Source organism: Aulostomus chinensis, chromosome 15, assembly GCF_037954235.1.
Source record: "Aulostomus chinensis isolate RoL2024-O1b breed Wild chromosome 15, RoL_Achi_v1.0, whole genome shotgun sequence".
In the NCBI taxonomy this organism is placed as follows: Eukaryota; Metazoa; Chordata; class Actinopteri; order Syngnathiformes; family Aulostomidae; genus Aulostomus; species Aulostomus chinensis.
This window is the reverse complement of record NC_141334.1, coordinates 9,525,149-9,542,388: the sequence shown is the minus strand read 5'-3', so window position 1 is coordinate 9,542,388 and position 17,240 is coordinate 9,525,149. Positions and strand designations below refer to the sequence as shown.

General features: G+C 41.5%; 2 protein-coding genes across 2 annotated transcripts; one reads left to right on the top strand and one right to left on the bottom strand.

Moving 5' to 3' along the window:
* Position 1: 1 nt before the first annotated feature.
* On the bottom strand, positions 2–10,001 carry slc13a2 (solute carrier family 13 member 2). Its single transcript, XM_086225803.1, has 12 exons — positions 9,693–10,001; positions 7,489–7,617; positions 6,385–6,521; positions 5,500–5,756; positions 5,248–5,425; positions 5,016–5,138; positions 4,198–4,407; positions 3,727–3,827; positions 3,400–3,515; positions 2,375–2,536; positions 2,153–2,290; positions 2–1,823 (listed from the first exon to the last, which is right to left on the bottom strand). Exons 1-12 carry the CDS (start codon positions 9,792–9,794, stop codon positions 1,692–1,694), a joined length of 1,785 nt encoding a protein of 594 aa, XP_086081929.1. The 5' UTR covers positions 9,795–10,001; the 3' UTR covers positions 2–1,691.
* Positions 10,002–12,517: 2,516 nt separating this feature from the next.
* Positions 12,518–17,118, top strand: vtnb (vitronectin b). Its single transcript, XM_086226093.1, has 8 exons — positions 12,518–12,716; positions 13,844–13,960; positions 14,087–14,329; positions 14,463–14,602; positions 14,703–14,859; positions 15,437–15,595; positions 15,691–16,014; positions 16,753–17,118. Exons 1-8 carry the CDS (start codon positions 12,653–12,655, stop codon positions 16,887–16,889), a joined length of 1,341 nt encoding a protein of 446 aa, XP_086082219.1. The 5' UTR covers positions 12,518–12,652; the 3' UTR covers positions 16,890–17,118.
* The last annotated feature ends 122 nt before the right edge of the window (positions 17,119–17,240 follow it).

Sequence of the window (17,240 nt, the reverse complement as noted above, 5' to 3'; positions counted from 1 at the left end):
TTTATTACATTCAATTTTGTTAATAGTTTGATAAATACTCGTGATGAAGAGCTTTGTGATGGATACATTGTGACGCTGAGTGACAACAGCGTGCTGGACCTTCCTCTCTCAGGACTGAAGGGAAACACTCCATCACACCTTCACCTGGGTTTGTTGGATGTGCCAAAATAACAGCATTTATCAGATTTATCTGTTATATAAACAGTAGACACTGACCTCCACTCAGGTTGCGTCATGTTGGCAGCCTCTTATCTGAGAGTTATCCTTCAACCAGCCGCTTCATTAAACACAGCGTACCCAATATTAGTGCTACTAGCCCCTTCAAACATAATTTCCAGTGTCACCCCAACTTCTTGTAATGGTTGTATGCTGAACCCTGTGAGGAGATGATTGACACCCTCCTGTGTGTCCATACATCCACCCTGCTACCATCACTTGCTAGTTAGATCAGTTCAGAGCAAAGACCCAGGAGGGACAGCTGGGCTGATTTCAAACCGGGCAATTCCAAAATTCCAAAATACATCAATTTGTTCTTCTACAGCTGATAAACTTGTTCATTTAATATGAAAATAATAATAATTTAAAAAAAAACACACATGCAATTACTTCCTGGAGTTGTGACATTACTATGAGGTTGGCAAGCAACCAGATATACTCCACATATAGTGTGTTCATGTGCAACCGGGACAGCTCCAACCTCTGAGGTGGGACAGAACAGGGAAAGAATAAAGGATTCTATTCATTGTTAATTTAGGTTCAACTCATTAGTGCAGGGGATTGTGATGTTCAATGATACTTAACATCTTAAAAATTTGTCTTTGTCGTTGAGCTAGCATTTGGGACCATTTCCACTTTGCAGCTGCATGAATAAACTATCATTTAATGGGTTAATCAAACAAGGTACAAGAAACGCACTATGTTATAAGCTTTAGATGTCTGGGGTTTGAGGTGTTTTTAATGACCTATCTTTGAACAGAGTCTTGGCAGCTGTCTTTAGTCTTTATGCTAAGCTAACTGGCTGCTAAATGTACCTCCATATTTACTGTGCAACCATGAGAGCAAAGCAAATAAGCCCATTTCAAAGAAAATATCTAACCTTCCCTGATTGCATCCTCTTCTTCATCTTCGGAGAGACAAATCTTTTTTTTTTTTTCCCCAAAAATACTTTCAACTGTTTGTAAATGACAAGCTTGCTGCTTGTTTGTGGTGAAAAAAGTTACAGAAAAATAAAAGCAACAACAACAAAAAAACTTAAGGCCCCCCAAAAATGACCACAGTAATAAGTTAAATTAACAGATTGATTAAAATCATTTGTAAACAAAAGACATCATTATAAAAACTTGAACACTTTATCTTCATAGTGCTTGTTAATGATAAAAATGGACTTCATGACATCACATTCAGTGAAAGAAAATGGCCTCCATTTTTTAAATGGATACATAGTGTGTCTTGTTCACTAAAATGAAAAACAGAGAGGACAAAGTCTATGTGTTAACAGAGCAAATAGTCCATTGAACTCAGCTCTGTTTTCATAGCGACAGTTTGATGCAGATTTTGGAGAAAGTGAACTGGTGTAGAAGAGTAAAACCGATACAAATGGCACACTATCACTATTATTTCGACTATTTTCACTGTTGTGTGCCGTTAACTTGCTCCCCTCCTTCACCATCCGTCTCTCCGTCAGCCTCCGCTCACGGCTGCTCGTGTGTAATGTTGGCCCAGGAAGGGAAGGTGCCCATCTCAAACATGACGTATCCCCAAGTGTTGATGGCTAAATTGATGGTCAGAATCCCAATGATGTTCAGCATGAAGCCGGCTTTTACCTGGAGGAGCAGACAGTCCGTCAGTTCAACACACACTGGATCCACAAGGCTCCGTAAAAAAACTGAGGCAATAGAAATTGTGTTCTTCAAGTGGCAAGCCAGAGTTCAAGAGGTCTCTCCTAACTGAATCCTTGTCTCCTTTAGTAGAAACTACAGTCTGATTTATAATTCTGCATGGAATTGATCCCAGAGGTTATGGTGGAGCTGAGCTGGAGTCAATGGTGGGACCAAACTATGGTGAGGGAAGCTGCTGGTCTCACTTAGAGACTATTGTACTCAAACACAGATGAAGTCCGGCTTATCTGTGTATCAGTGTGTATGAATCTCACCATCTCCATAACTTTGAGGTTCCCAAAAGAGAAAGCGATGGCGTTGGGGGGTGTGGCCACGGGCAGCATGAAGGCCAGAGAAGCAGCAATGGTGCAGGGCAGCATCACGTACAGCGGGTGGATCTTAATAGTTGTTGCCTTAGAAAACAACAAAACGACACGGTTAAAAACCAGGAGAAGCCACGTGTTCCCTCCTGTGTGGATGTTGGGAGTGTCACTCACCATTGAAGCCAGTACTGGCAGGAAGAGCGTGGTGGTGGCGGTGTTGCTGGAGCACTCCGTGAAGGTGGCCACCATCAGGCTGAGCAGCAATGAGATGGCATAAGCAGGGATGTTCTCCAGAGGAGCCAGGCTCTTCCCCAGCCACTTAGACAGACCTGACTTCTGTAGGACCAAATACACTCCATCACAATTTTGGTCAACTACGGCTTTTCACATCCCCAGGGGTCCTACTGTATGTTTATACCCAAAATGAACCATGGGAGCTTAATGTTTATTTTTCTCACTTGAACTTTATGAATTTATCAAATTAAGCTAAAAAAAAATTTCCCAATAGTGGCCATTATATCATAATAAATATAATCAGGATTATTTCCAGATGCCAAAACTTTCTTTCATCCGTTTCTCGTGGCTCTAATGTCATCTATGATACGTCCAGAAAAATACAATAAGATCCAGATCACCTCTAAAATATAATCACTTCTTTCTTGTGATATTTCCAAACTTTTCACCATATTTATTCAAAATCCATCCATTAATTTTTGAGATATCCTGTTAATAAATTGGTAGAGGTGATAAAACCATGTAAACGGTAACTTCCCTATTAATCGTAGAATTTCTGTTGATTTGGATCAAGTTTAGCTGCGTTAACGCTACATTTTCTTTCCAATCTTTTTTAAACATTTGATATAATTTGGCGGCGATAACCCGAAGTTGCCAGCTTGTGGAGGGAACTTTTGAAAGTCAGTCGTTGGGGTGATGTCTTTTAAAAATACCGTGGTTTCCTCTGTTTTTGATGCTGTATTTGACTGACACGAAACCTTGAACAGCGAAATCTAAGGAAACAATGAAGTTGTCATGTTGAGCCCAAGATTGGGACTTTAAATTATTTGATTTTGTCTGGTCAGTGGAACCAAAGGATTTGAAACATCGAAATTAAACTGTGTCCTCAATTTTGTACAGCAGCTCAATATAAATGTATACAGAGGCCCTTGAAAGGAGGAATGATGGTGTTTGCGTGTGTTGACCTCACTGCCAGCAGCCAGAGCGTAGCCTCCTCCCAGCAGCAGCACGATGTTCCAGGGCATCCGCTCATGAACCACCTCCCAGTTCAGCAGAGTGGGAGGAGCCTTCACCGCCTTACCTGTGAGACCCAGATGAAGTTTGAACTGAAGCAGTAATTAATTTGACAGGGCAGCATCATATCTGCTGGATAACCCCCCCCCCCCCCCCACCCACCCACCCTAATGAGCTGAAATCTAGGTCACATTAGCATCATCAAGGCATTATGTTATGCTGCACTTGGTAGTTTTGCTTATTAAATGTGATCACTGGGGTTAAAATAATAACTTCACCTGCTTCATTTTGACCATATCCTCTGAAACTGGGCAGCTGGGAAGGGATGGCGAAGAGGGTCATGGACATGAAGATAGCCACAGTGCCATCTGACACAAACCTGATGCACACAAACAAAAACTATTAAATATATTTTGAATGAATAGTTTTCTGCTCTGTGCAACATTGTAATCGCAGTAAAAATGTGTGTCCGGCCTTAAGAGCCGTGACCAAATAACCACGTATTTATTCAGGGTCGTGCTTTCATCCTCTGAATTGATGAGATTTGACGAGAGAGAACTTTAATTTCATTTTCTTTTCTTTTTTTAATCTATATTCTATGTAACACTAAAATTATTCTTTCTGTAATCCAATGAGATCTGGTGATTTTCTGCAGCTCAGCTCTTGTGGTATTTCATAGTAAGGACAGAGAATATCACTAGACGTTCCCTTGGATGTTAGCTCAAGAAAGAAACGACTCAAATACTCACGATCCCTTGTTCTTGAAGATCAGGGTCGCCCAGCCGTCCATGAAGCCAGGCTCCCTGGTGAACCACAGGATCACCAGCAGGATGAAGATGACGAGCACAGCCACCTCAGCAAACTTCATGCGCCCCAGCTTCTTGTACTCCTCCCTCATCACCAGATACGCCTCCTTATCTCGTTCGCTTTTCACACCGCAGCCGAACGACTGCTTCAGGCTGATGAGACAAGTGTCAGAGGTAGAGATCCTGCAGATTAATCAACAAATCATCACTAAAGGAAATACTGATGCTGAGATTCCACCATTGCATCTCCAACCGTGATTACTTTTACTGTCCACATGAACCCTGTGAGCAGTGTGCAGTCGTTCTGTCACCTTGCAAGGTGCATAAGCAATGACAGATGTAGCTAGAGAGCAGCAGTTACTTGCCCCTGGGCCCTACAGGTCCTAGGCTCCGCCCAGACTGCAGGCAAATACAGTTTGTGTCTCTGATTTATCTCAGATCAGACTTTTTTTCTGTCTACACTGTTATTTGCAAGTTATGAGATCAGAACTGTGAGTCCAGATAAATTCCCAGCATATCTACAACACACATATTTAAGGGGGTCACTATTCTTGAATACTGACCACCTTCCAACACCCCAAATTGAGACAAATCTGTCGAAATCTTATTCAAATCAGGTCTTGGAGGGCAGTCAGTCAAAGGCATTTCTGCCTGAAGATGAGTGATGAGTACCTCCAAATCTTGAAATACTACCGGGACGATGTATTTTTCAGAGACCCTGTGAACACAAGTCTGTTTTCATTAGGCTGATTTTGTCTTACTTGAAGCCCAAGAACATGAACTGAAGCCAGACCCAGGATAAGACCAGCATGAGCACCATATTGGGAAAAGCGAAGCCAAACCAGCTGGCGAAGTTGATCACGTCGTTGTTTCCAGGAAAGATCCTGGAAAAAAGGAGAAAAGTGAGAGAGAGAAATATAGTTGAAACATTTGGGTTAAGAGTTCTTTGTGTTTTTTTCTTTGATTTTTCTAGTGTTTTTTTCAGTGTCTTACTTGTCGATTTGACCCTTGAGGATGAGGTTAGGCGTGGTGCCGGTGAGTGTGGCTGTGCCTCCGATGCTGGCAGAGTAACACACACTCAGACTCATCCCTTTGTTGAGGAGTTCATATTTCTCATCCATGGCCTTTCTCTTCGCCTCCTGCTGCGCCTCTGGAGACCACACATGTTCAACTGGAGTCCGGAAGATGTCATTCGGTTATTGAAGGGATCATAAAGTCATTTACCGACCAGACATTTCAACTTACACACATCGTCCTCCAGCTGAGACAAGGTTTCTGGCTGTTTCTTGTCCGTCACATCCACCTTTGCTTGTCTTAGCTCCAGTTCAAACCCTTGATTATCCTCAGCTGTAGGCTGGGAATCTCTGCTGTCCGCCTGTGCTTCTGTGGCTTTCAGCTGCTCCAGCACAGCCCGGGCGATGGGCAGCATCATGGCTGTGGTGGCCGTGTTGCTGATCCACATGGACAGGAAGGACGAGACGATCATGAAGCCGATCATTAACCTGTGTGAGAGGCACATGATTGCCTTTGAGAAGGAAATTGGCTGTAGTTCTGATGCCATTTTTTTATCATTAATGTTCAATCAGATTAGTGTGATTTCTTAGTTGCAAGACGAATGACTAATGACCAATGATATAGGATTTCCTTAGTGATAATTCTTTTTTCAATTACTCACAAATAAGTGAATCACTTCCTTGTGACTTGAGAGTGCAAAAGAGATGCAGCCGCATTCATTATATTTAGCTTTAAGCGAATTCACCATTAGTTTGCTGTTGTTAGCCGTCATTTTCTAAGGAACTACATGACCAACAACTGCCCCAAAACATCTGTTAACAAACTCTCAAGCGCAGAGTCCGCTAACCCATGTTTTTCTTAACTTTTTTAAACAATGCAAGATGAACAAAATTGCAGCGTCACAATTAAATATAGACAAGTATTTAGATATAGCCAGATGTCGATGTTTCTTCCAGGGCAAGTATGATACTAAATATACATTTTTGGTTTTCTGGACATTTATGAGTATACAATATTACTGTGAAAAATCTAAAAAACAATTTTTTTAAGGATCCTTGTGTGCAGCAATATTGTCGTGATTGCGAGTGAGCAGTGACACGGTTAAGGCTTTCTTACAGGGACGGACGAACACCGACCATCAGCAACACTCGGAGAGCAATGCGCTTGTGCAGGTTCCAGTGCTCCACAGCAATAGCCACCAACAGACCCCCAATGAACAGCATGTTGGAGTCTTTCAGGTACTCAATACTAACCTGAAACCGATTAAACAGACACACACATGAACAACAGTAAGCACTTCAGGATGTAATAAGCTGGGAACTTTCTGTCCCATTTTTTTATGAGCTATAAAATAACAAAACCCCCTGAGATCAGCAGATACGTCTATAGAGCTACAATGTGTCCTTGAAGGAACTGATAGGTGGCCAGATTACTTTTAGTAAGCAGTGTAAAATGAACTCAAATATTTTGTTCTTCTTTTCTTCTTTGTGTACTGTTACTTGGCAGGATCTGACCTTGAACTTGCGGTGGAGAGATCAATAAAATACTTAAGAGTTTGAATGTTGCAAGAAAACTGAACGGGGCCAAAGTGATACTTCAACCAAAATGTGTATATTTTCCTTTCAAGTACACACAAACAGGTCCTGCATCATTTCTTTGAGACTCGAGAACAAAGACGGTCAGTCACGTACATTTAGCTTAAAGTCAATCGCACTTTACAGCCAACAACTCCAAGCAGCAGCAGCAATAGTTTATTTGTAAACTGAACATCAGATTACAGTCTCTTAAAATCATTGTCAGAATTATACTGGTTGTTGCATGTATGAGTTTATAAATGGACAATCTTGGTCAGTGTTACTGTTGTTTTGTTGCTGTAGCGTCATTGGCCGCTACTTAACATTAGCTTCAAGCTAAATGTGACTCTTTCAGGATTCTGGAGTCGAAAAGAAGTGATGCACCGATGACAACACATTAATTTGTGAGTACTTGAAAGGCAAAATTAACTTTTGGAGGGAAATATCACTTTAATGGAGCCATCTCTGCATTTAGCATCTCTCATCATACCTTGCAAATAGCTCAGAAGTATCAGGATAATGCAGGAAGTATTGGGGCAACTTCCAATGACATACTGTTTGACAGTCATAAAGTATCTGTTGCAAAAGCAAAAAAATGCACTTCTTGAACAGAAAGTAGAGGTACATAATTAGGCAGTGACCGTACATCTCCAGCCTTCATGATGCCCATCATGGGGAAGAGGACAAATGGCATCAGGGCAGTCACAGCTAGCGGCATACACTCGGTACACCAGTACAGGGCCATGATGATGATAGCGTAGCCACATCGCGCCTCCTGAAAGCACACACACTCAAGTCAGAAGAACTGATAGACGTCACAGCACCAATGTAGCATTTCACATTATGAACATGCTGAGGAAATCAAATCACTGCACACAGAAGCAGACACCCGCACACACATCCAGTTCATGCTTCATCTTATCTCTGGCTTCTCTTTAAAAGGCAATAAGGAGTTACTTCTGCAAATAGTTGTGACCCTTGATCGTAAAACAATTTTCGTACCCTTGACGCTCATGATAAGTCTTTATGACTCCTCAGTAAAGCAAAGATGTCTTAAATTACCGACTCAAAACTTTCCACTGCCACGCAGAAGAGACCTCGCTCGCCTAAGCAGGTCACGCACTCGGACACCGTCAGCTTTCTGCCATTTTAAACTTTAGGATATGTTCTAAGTTAGGTTCTTCATATAAAACTGTAATAATTAAAGGTTTCAAGACAGCTGTAGATGTTCTCCCAAACAGGACACCACAGTACTGTCACATTCCTGTCTAAACCACATCGATCCCTAGTTCTCTTTCTTGAGGTTTGGATTCTTAAGTTTGCAATAACACGGACTCCTTAGTTTTGATCTTTTTGTTCCTGGTTGTCCTTAAGTTTTGATCAAAATCTGATCAGTGCAGTATTTTGAAATGTCTTTCCCTGGAGTGTCTTTTCTTATTCCACTTCCTTGTCTGCGTCCCAACCTCACTGTCCTTGATGTTTCACCCCCAGTCAGCTCTTTACGTGCCCTCTGTTTCTTGTTATTTCATTCGTGGATTAGGATTTTGGTTTGTTAAATCATCAGTCGGGTGGTTATGGTTGTAAAGTTATTGTTACTGTAACAGCAATGCAATACAACAAAAACATGTGATCCCAGTTTGTTGAAATCTTAAAAGTTCACCAACATCTTTCCTTTAGATCATTGATGTCATTCCCAGTTCACTGTATGAGAAACTCCCCTCACGCTGGCTGCCAGGGGGAAAACACCATCAGATAACATGGAGGAAAGTCTGGAGAAATGATTGTTGACCGTCCATCAAGTAATGAAAAAGTATTTCCATGTATTTAATGATCTTCCATGTTACATCATGGAAGATCATTAATCAGTCTCAAATACAGTATCACTCACCGCCTACCTTATTGACAGGATAACAATGGGCGGCATCAGAATTTGAGCCTTTAAAATTCTACCTATGGTAACTTTAGAGGGCAATAAACACACACACACACACACACACACACACACACACACACACACACGCTGCATATTCCTGATACACTGAGCTGATGACTAATCAGCCATTTGCCTGCATGCCAGACAAATGGGCATGGGAAAGACAGGGAGCTTTAGAAGTCACCGAACATTATTGCTAATATAATGTAAAAATCGGAATGCAACGCTGTGTGAGAGGCACAAATCACAGATCTCCCTGTCAGACGTTGGGTCTCTCTGCATTATTTGTTTGTCTGTTTGTCTTGTTTCTTCATAGACTAGAAACCTCTTGTAACTGGACTCCATGTGGTTGGATCTTTTCCAAACTTCACGCATTTGATAAGAATCCCAGCTTGAAGACCCATTTGAGTTGAACTCATAGGCATAACGTCACCCAAAATTACACCAAAATGGCCTTCATGTGAAGTACAGCAACATAATACACAGTTAGTGCGTGTTCGCTGGAAGCGGGAGGTGATGTTTGCTCCACACTGCCTGCTCCTTCATGCAAACTCAAATATCATCATGCTCTCCCTCGGTAGAACAGCTACCTACCCAAGGGCTGCCAGGATTTAATCAAGGCCCGAGGGTGAGAGTGTAAGAAGCCGGTAGTTTGCCTAGTTTACTATGAACTCATTAGAAAGCAAGCTTACTGAAGAGTTCACAGGTTGTGGCCACATAGAGGTTAATAAGTCCTCAAGACAAATATTTATTTATTCCTTCATAGGTCTGAGCGTATGCAACTACTGTCCATAATGAAGGAGAGCAGAGATGAAAATGTCTTCGCTCGACTGCATTGATTTAGTTCCCTGCTCTTGACTCAGGGAGATAATTTCATTTCAAACAGCCTAGAAACGTTGATGTGCACACACACTCACCGATGTGGGGCTCAGCAGCGGCAGGGGAAGGAATAAGAGCGGCGTGATCAAAATGATGATGTAGTTCCTGTGGTGCCACGGCCACCTCAGCCAACGAAACATGATTCTCTCAAAAATCTGCCTAGCAAACAAAACTTAAGGACTTGAGTTTCTCTTGTAACTCAGAAGGAGACACACTCACAGGTAAAGAAATGGAGGAGAGGCAGATGGGTCAAAGTTCAGTGGCAAGACATGTTCAGGTAAGTAAGAGAGAGAGAGAATTAAGTGGAGCTGAAGGTAAAGAAAAGCAGAGGTGAGTTCAACAGAGAGCCGTCTAGGTAATGGGACTAATAAGTTGCAATATACTCTTTATATCTGTGGTGGTATCAAACATTAACTCAATACCAAATAGTGACAATGCTTGAGAGGGACATGAAACCATTGGTAAAGAGAGGAAGGTGACAGTACGGGTAAAGTCAGGGGAGGAGCAAGCCAAACAATAGACAGGTTTATTATCTATAATGTATTGGTTTATCAGCACAGTCAGGCTGAACCCAAGGTTAGTGAGCATGTGCCTGCTGTGCTGAGAGGAGGGAACACGCAGCCACCTAGAGTTGGCGTCAACATCTGCAGAAGCTAAAAAATGTGCTTGCAGGATTTCTTATAACCTTGATTCAAGTGACACTTAGATGTCTTAGAAAACATGTCTTGTTTTTTCTCTTCCATAATTTCATCAATCGGAGTCGCTAACTCATAGCACGAGAACAGTGTGTGACCACACAACAAATCGCTATGTTTTGGGTTTTTTTGTTTTTGTTTTTTGGTTTCTTGCCCATTTTTCTCTCCTCATCACTCAGCCATGCAGAACCCTGGGCATTTAAAATGAGAGTAAGTCCTTGCAGTCATCTGTTTGTGCTGCAGGTTGGTTTGATCCAAGTGGAGCAGCTTTTGCATGACTTTTAATGCAAAGTTGAAATCATAAAAAAAAAAAAACCTTTATGTGTTTTAGCATTTCTCTAAAGTATCCCTGAAAGGTTGAAAATAAAGCCACTAGGCTAGGCTCCCCCCCCCCCCCCCCCCACGACCCTTAACAGGATAAGCGGAAGAAAATGGATGGATGGATGAAAATGCTTTATTAAAACTGTGTGTCTGTGGGAACCTGCTAACTGTCTTCTTGTCACTCTACGGTTCACAAGATGTTTCACTGTTTCAGCTTTGCTAAATCAGCCTGACATGAACATTGGGATCCAGATAAACAAGAAACAGAATCGACATGCCAGCTGAATGAGAAAAGAGGGCCCAACAGCTGCACAACGCCCTTGTGCCACCTGTTTATCTCGGTGATAGCACACTGCTGAGAGGGACCGTCCCAAGACTCTGCATAAAAGAAGGTGGACACTGTAACACGGAGAACCTTCTCTCAGGACCCCTGTCATGACTGTAACTGCTCCTCTTGTACAAGAACAGTAAACTGCCTCTGATGCAACATTGCAGTCTCTGAAGTCTCATTGCTGATGACAAGAATAAGAGAAAAAGGATTTTCTTTTGACAACGTCTGTGTTTATTATTCGAAATGTTGATGAGTAAACTGAATTATCTTGTTCTGTTCTTTGAAAAGTTGAGGAGCAAGTGGAAAAAAATCTTCTGTAGCTTGCAGTTGTTGGCTCAGTAATATGGGATTGGCCTGCACAAGAATTGATCAGAATTGAGGAGATTAAGTCTTCACACTGCAGTTCTCTTGAAGGAAAAAGCGGCCTTACTGTGGTGATGTTATGCAATGCATATCCTGGCCTGGATGATTTCCCACATCTGGCCCTGAATGTACCTAATAAATGAGCAAGAGGATGTGTTTTCCCTGATGGATAAAAATCTAATTCTACTGTGTCAAAATTAAAACCAGACATAAACACACACACACACAATGATAGGTGTTGTCTTCTCTGGCTTTTTTTCTTTTTTGGGAGGTGAAAACAAAAGAAAATTTGTACAACGAGATAGAAGATCATAAACCATTGATTCCAATGATCAACGTGGTCTCTCTGTTCACCAACCAGATAGTGCAGACTACAGAAAAAAGTCATTGGTTCTTTACACGAGCTATCACTTGGGAATTGAGACAGTTACTGCAGCTGCAGCTTCAGCAGATTATGCACAGGAATCTGATCTATTCAGAGTGTTTTTCTTATCATTTCTTTTTCATTAATGAATAGCAAACTATGATGGCAGCAATCTAAAGTACTAATGGTCATCACTATTGGATTTGTTCCAATGAGAACAAGAGTCCATTTGCTTTGATGGCACTGATGAGGAAGCATCGATATTTATGTGGTCACATGGGCTCAAACCGTCCACCTGGGGGTCAAATGCTGGTTAACCTCACTCTCTTTCTCTCTTTGTGAATCTGATCTAACCAATATTCAATATTACTCATGAAATAACACAGCAGTCATTCCTGAAAGAGTTTATGGCTGAGTTTGAAGAGGGCATCTGGTTTGCTTTGGGTTGTGTTTTTCCACCAGAGATCAATAAAGGGAAAAAACAGCGTCCTGATTACACAGTGGTTGAACTCTGATACCCCTCTGTCCCTGACTTTAATGGGAAATCAGTAGAAAGAAAAGACTAGGAAAAATTACCCGCTTTTCTTATCTAAGTATTAAATAAGTAAGATAATAATGTGGAGCATGTAATTTGGGGGAGGGGGGGTATTGTCACCCTACAGAGCACAGAGGTCTCATATTCATGTTGATGCTTCTGGGACAGAGAGGACACAGTTAAATGATTGTCACCGTTGGCCAATCAGAGAAGCAGGCGTTCTTGGGTCAACAGTTCTGAAAAAAAAAAAAAAAATCAATCATCTGCTCGAAACTGAACCCAAAGAGGGCTTCTCAGCTGCTGCGCTTTTGACTGTAAACAGGCAGAGACGTTCTCCACAGAATCCAATTTACACATTTTAAGTTATTTAAGTTATTTTTTGATTCGACATGAAGCCGGCGGTGGCTCTGCTGGGCCTCGTCCTCCTGCTGGACACCAGCTTTGCTGCGGACGGTAGGTCTTCCTTTTCAACTTTAGCCCACTCATCCTTTCAGTTCACAAATCAGAAAATGTGATCAGTAAAATAAAGAAAGAGACTTGCTGAAATATTAGTTGTAATATAATTTCTGTAGTTTTCCAATGATTTAAAATATATATATATATATATATATGGTGCATAATATTCTAAAAACACTTTTGATGACACTGATTTAATTTTTTCATAGTATTACTAAATAATGTTGCCAAAAACTATGTGGCACATGATGTCTTTTAAAAAATAAGAATCATAATAATGTGCTTTATTTGTACAGAACTTTTCAAAACCAAACAAATGTGACTGAAAAAGGATAACAGCAAAAACATAAATGATAATATGCACAGAATATGTAAAATGAAAAACAAAACCCCAACAATGAAGATAGACTGTGTATGCTAAATAATAAAAAGAATTCAAGGCTTTTCTGAAAATATACGTGTTAAGAAGTGGTAAGACACATAATGACTTAGAGATTTTATTTGCTGTTTTTCAACATATTCAAAGGAATTATGCAGTACATTTAAAGTTTTAAGAGTACAACATAGACACCGCATATTCCATGTTTACTTTGACAGCTATAATCGGAATCAGAATCGGAAAACTTTATTCATGCCCAAGGGAAATTCTGTTCGTAACAGTGCTCCACTCAACAACAACAAACAGGGAATGAAGAGAGAACAAGGCTATGCACATAGTGACAGAACAAGACTGCATACAAAGTGCAATGGATTGTACAATAAGGGTCGTTTACATGAATTAATCCGAAGACAGCACAGTGAGTGTGGATGGTCGACAGTTCTTTTACAGAGATGTATTGTACAGTTTTATTGCCACTGGGAGAAAGGACCTTCCATGGCGCTCAGTTTTTGAGGTGGGGGGGGGTCTGAGTCTGTTGGTCCATGTACTCTTGTGTTGGACCAGGAGCTGATGGAGGGGGGGTGATGTTGTCCAGGATGCTCCGTAGTTTCAGAAGCATCCTTCTCTCCATCACTGTGTCTAAGGAGTCCAGTTTCACCCCCACCACATCACCAGCTTTGCGGATGAGTCTATAAGGTCATGTATTGAGATTCTGGACAATAACAATGTCTCACAATTTTCCCAGAGTCCTGTGCAGGTCACTGTGGCGCCTTCCACCCACAGAGGAAATGTCAGTGTGACTCCTTGTGTGTTTACTACGGAAGCTGCTGTTCAGATTTCGACACTGCCTGCCCCAAAAAAAGTTAGTTTGATTCAAATGATTGACTATTTGTATTTCAATATTTTTCCCCTTTTTTTATTTTTCCTGAGGAAAATTTTCATGAGATAGTTTCACGAGAAACTTTCACGTCTGCTCTTCTACCTGCAGTTGCGCGGGGTGATACCTTTGAAGAACCGACAGAGCTAACAACAACTGAGCAGACTCAGGTGAACGAAATCACCACAACTCTCGCACCGACTTCCAACCCAGTCACCATAACCACAGCCACCCTCCCACCCATGACCTCACAAGATCCAAGCCCACCTGTAGACCGTAAAGCGCAACCCTGCAGTGGTCACCCTTTTGATGCTTTCCTGCAGCTGAAGAACGGCTCAATCTACGCTTTCCGAGGTGCGTCTGGACATCCATCGGATCAGATTTGATCAGCTTAGTTTAGACCAGTGCTGGGTTTTAGATTTCCATGGATCTTATTTTTTTAAGTTAGGAGAAACAGTTAACAGTCGTGACTCACTTTTCCTTCCAGGTGAATACTTTTTCGAGTTGGATGACAAAGCTGTACTTCCTGGTTACCCCAAACTCATCCAGGATGTGTGGGGAATCCCTGGTCCCATCGATGCTGCATTCACACGCATCAACTGCCAGGGGAAATCCTACATCTTTAAGGTAATCACTGGGAACTGTGTGTGTATTTTTGAGTCTCTTGGTGGATATCTGCTGTGTATTCTGCTCTCAGAATTAACATTTTTGATGTTGTCTGCCTCAGGGAACCGAGTACTGGAGGTTTGATGGCGACGTCATGGATAAGGACTATCCAAAGAATATTTCTGATGGTTTTAGCAATATACCAGATAACGTTGATGCCGCTTTTGCCATACCAGCACCAGGTCATCTCTGCAAAGAGAAAGCCTACTTTTTTAAAGGTGCATTTTCATGACATGTAACAAGTTTTTCAGTATTTGGAACTACCTTGTGCTCTTTATATCTCCATGATGAAAGTATAATCAGACCAGGAATATATCAAGACTAAAGTGTCATCTAAACTTTTCATCCCTTCGCATTTTGAAAGAAAGTATCTTGCCAATTTAAGGGCACTAGAGCAGTGCCTATTGCTTGAAACTATAATCTGTCATTCTGTCGTCCCTCACCCTAAACACCTCAAACCCAGACCCCTCAAACCCAGACCCCCTTAAACCCAGAACCCCTCAAACCCCACTCCCCTCAGACCCCTGAATTCCAACTAGGCACTGTTCTTCTTTGGGGCACCAATAATCCACACACCAAATTTGATGTCAGTTGGATGAACATTTGCCAAGTTATTGAAGTAGCAGACATACATACATGCAAGTGTACATTCAGACATACAGAGATTTCTTGCTTTTTAATGTTTCAGATTTGTTTTAGTTTAAAGCAACATATGCAATCATTTTTACCCTGACAATTAACTGTGCTTTTCCTACTGTCCTCCTCTCTTTTCTGTTTTTTGTGTTTTTCCTTCAGGTGATAACTATTACCAATATGAGTTTAGGCATCAGCCTTCCCATGAGGAGTGTGTCCAAATGAGCAGGTCCTCCCCATCCGTGTTGTTCTCAAGTTACACCGACGTCTTCAGTGATCAGACGTGGGAGAGTCTCCTCGCCGACCTCTTCAGAGGCTCCAGTAGGGCTCATCTGTGTCTGTTTTGTAAATCACGTGCAGGTGACGCACAGTTAACAAGTCAGATGTCTTTTTCTCTTTTCTACGTCCTCATTCAGTCAACAGTCATTACGCGGGCCCTCGTCTCATCAGCAGGGACTGGCTGGGCATTGAGCCTCCTGTAGACGCCACCGTGGTGGGACGAGTCTATCTGAGTCCCACACCCACACAACGCCCTCCCCAAGCCAAGAGACGGAGCAGTAGGAAGAGGAGGCCTGGCAAGAGGCGGACTCCCCATCCTTTTGATAATTTTTGGAGTTTCGCTGATATTTTTGACTACAGCGACTCCAGCGACTTCAGCGACTACAGCGACAAAATTGTTGAGCACACAACACAGGACTACAGGATCATTCCTGTTCAGAATGTGTACTTTTTCAAGAGAGGTACAGTATGAATACACATCAGCATTTGTCTTTCCTGAGTCCGCCTCACTTTTTTTTCTTAAACAAAACTACCTAAAAATCTGGAATAAGAGTTTTATTCAAAGCTATCCTTCACCAAAAAATGATTTTTTCCTTCCACACAATCGATGTCTTGAGCTCTTTCAGACATTTTTTCCCTCCTGAATCACTTCTTTCTGACTCCAGAATGCAGAAAGAGCCAGCCATGTGTATTTAATTTGAAGTGAACGATGAGAGACAGTGAACATTAATAAAATGTAGATTTACAAATGCTCAAGGGCATCGTGCGGGTTAAACCAAGTGTTCTGTGTCCAGCCTTATGCTCAGTAATCCACAAACACTTGGTTTGAGCAAAAAACAAACAATATAAATTCCAGTTTGTCGCTACTGTGAGCAAGCTCCTCGTGTTTGTGGATTACTGAGAACACAGATGGACAAAGAAGTCATGGATTATTCAGGATGATGCGCTTCAGTTTTTGTAAATAGACGTTTTTGGACGGTTTTATTTTTGTTAGCATCAGTCGCCATAAGCTTCGAGATGAATAAACATGACTGTCTCTTCCTTTAAATGAGCACTGCAGACAGAAAAAAAAGCATCTTCATGAGCTCGAGACACCTGTTTGTGAGGGAAAATACACTTTTCTGGATGTAGTATCACTTTAAGCTCCTCCTCAAACTTTTATCTAACGCATTTGTGTGTTTCTCTTTGTATGATGACAGATAAATACTACAGAGTGGATTTGCAGACCAAACATGTGGATTTTGCCATCCCGCGTTACCCACGATCCATTGCAAAATACTGGATTGGCTGCAAGCATGAGGAGACACCTGATGAATCCAGGGCAGAGAAGAGATAGGCAGCACTGTTAAGAAAATGAGGAGAAATTTATTCTATGGTTTATTTTCATGACATTTCTTCATAATGAGTCTTTTAGTAAAATGATGACCGACATATAACAAACATCCTGTAGTTTGTCTCGTCCCAGCATTCGGTGCATTATTATTATTACCGGCTGTTGATTGTACATGTAGGTTGGTATGTTTTCATTTTGCATGATTTAATAAACTTGACCTCCACTAACATTATGCAGATGTTATAGCCCTCGTGTCATTCAACACTAAGCCGTTTATCTCAAACATAACTGTCACAAGAAGACTACAAACTTTAGAATTCTGTACATGCGTTTGTTTTTCTGACCAAATAACAT

Bases quoted from the DNA above. Each gene is read 5' to 3' on its own strand.
- slc13a2 (XM_086225803.1), bottom strand. From the start codon at position 9,794: ATGTTTCGTTGGCTGAGGTGGCCGTGGCACCACAGGAACTACATCATC. The intron at 2,537-3,399 runs GTCAACACACGC...TTGGTCCTACAG, and splicing joins CTCTGGCTGCTGGCAGTGAG to AAGTCAGGTCTGTCTAAGTG. The intron at 1,824-2,152 runs GTGAGATTCATA...CTGCTCCTCCAG, and splicing joins ACCTCAAAGTTATGGAGATG to GTAAAAGCCGGCTTCATGCT.
- vtnb (XM_086226093.1), top strand. From the start codon at position 12,653: ATGAAGCCGGCGGTGGCTCTGCTGGGCCTCGTCCTCCTGCTGGACACC. The intron at 13,961-14,086 runs GTTAGTTTGATT...TTCTACCTGCAG, and splicing joins CACTGCCTGCCCCAAAAAAA to TTGCGCGGGGTGATACCTTT. The intron at 14,603-14,702 runs GTAATCACTGGG...TGTCTGCCTCAG, and splicing joins GGAAATCCTACATCTTTAAG to GGAACCGAGTACTGGAGGTT.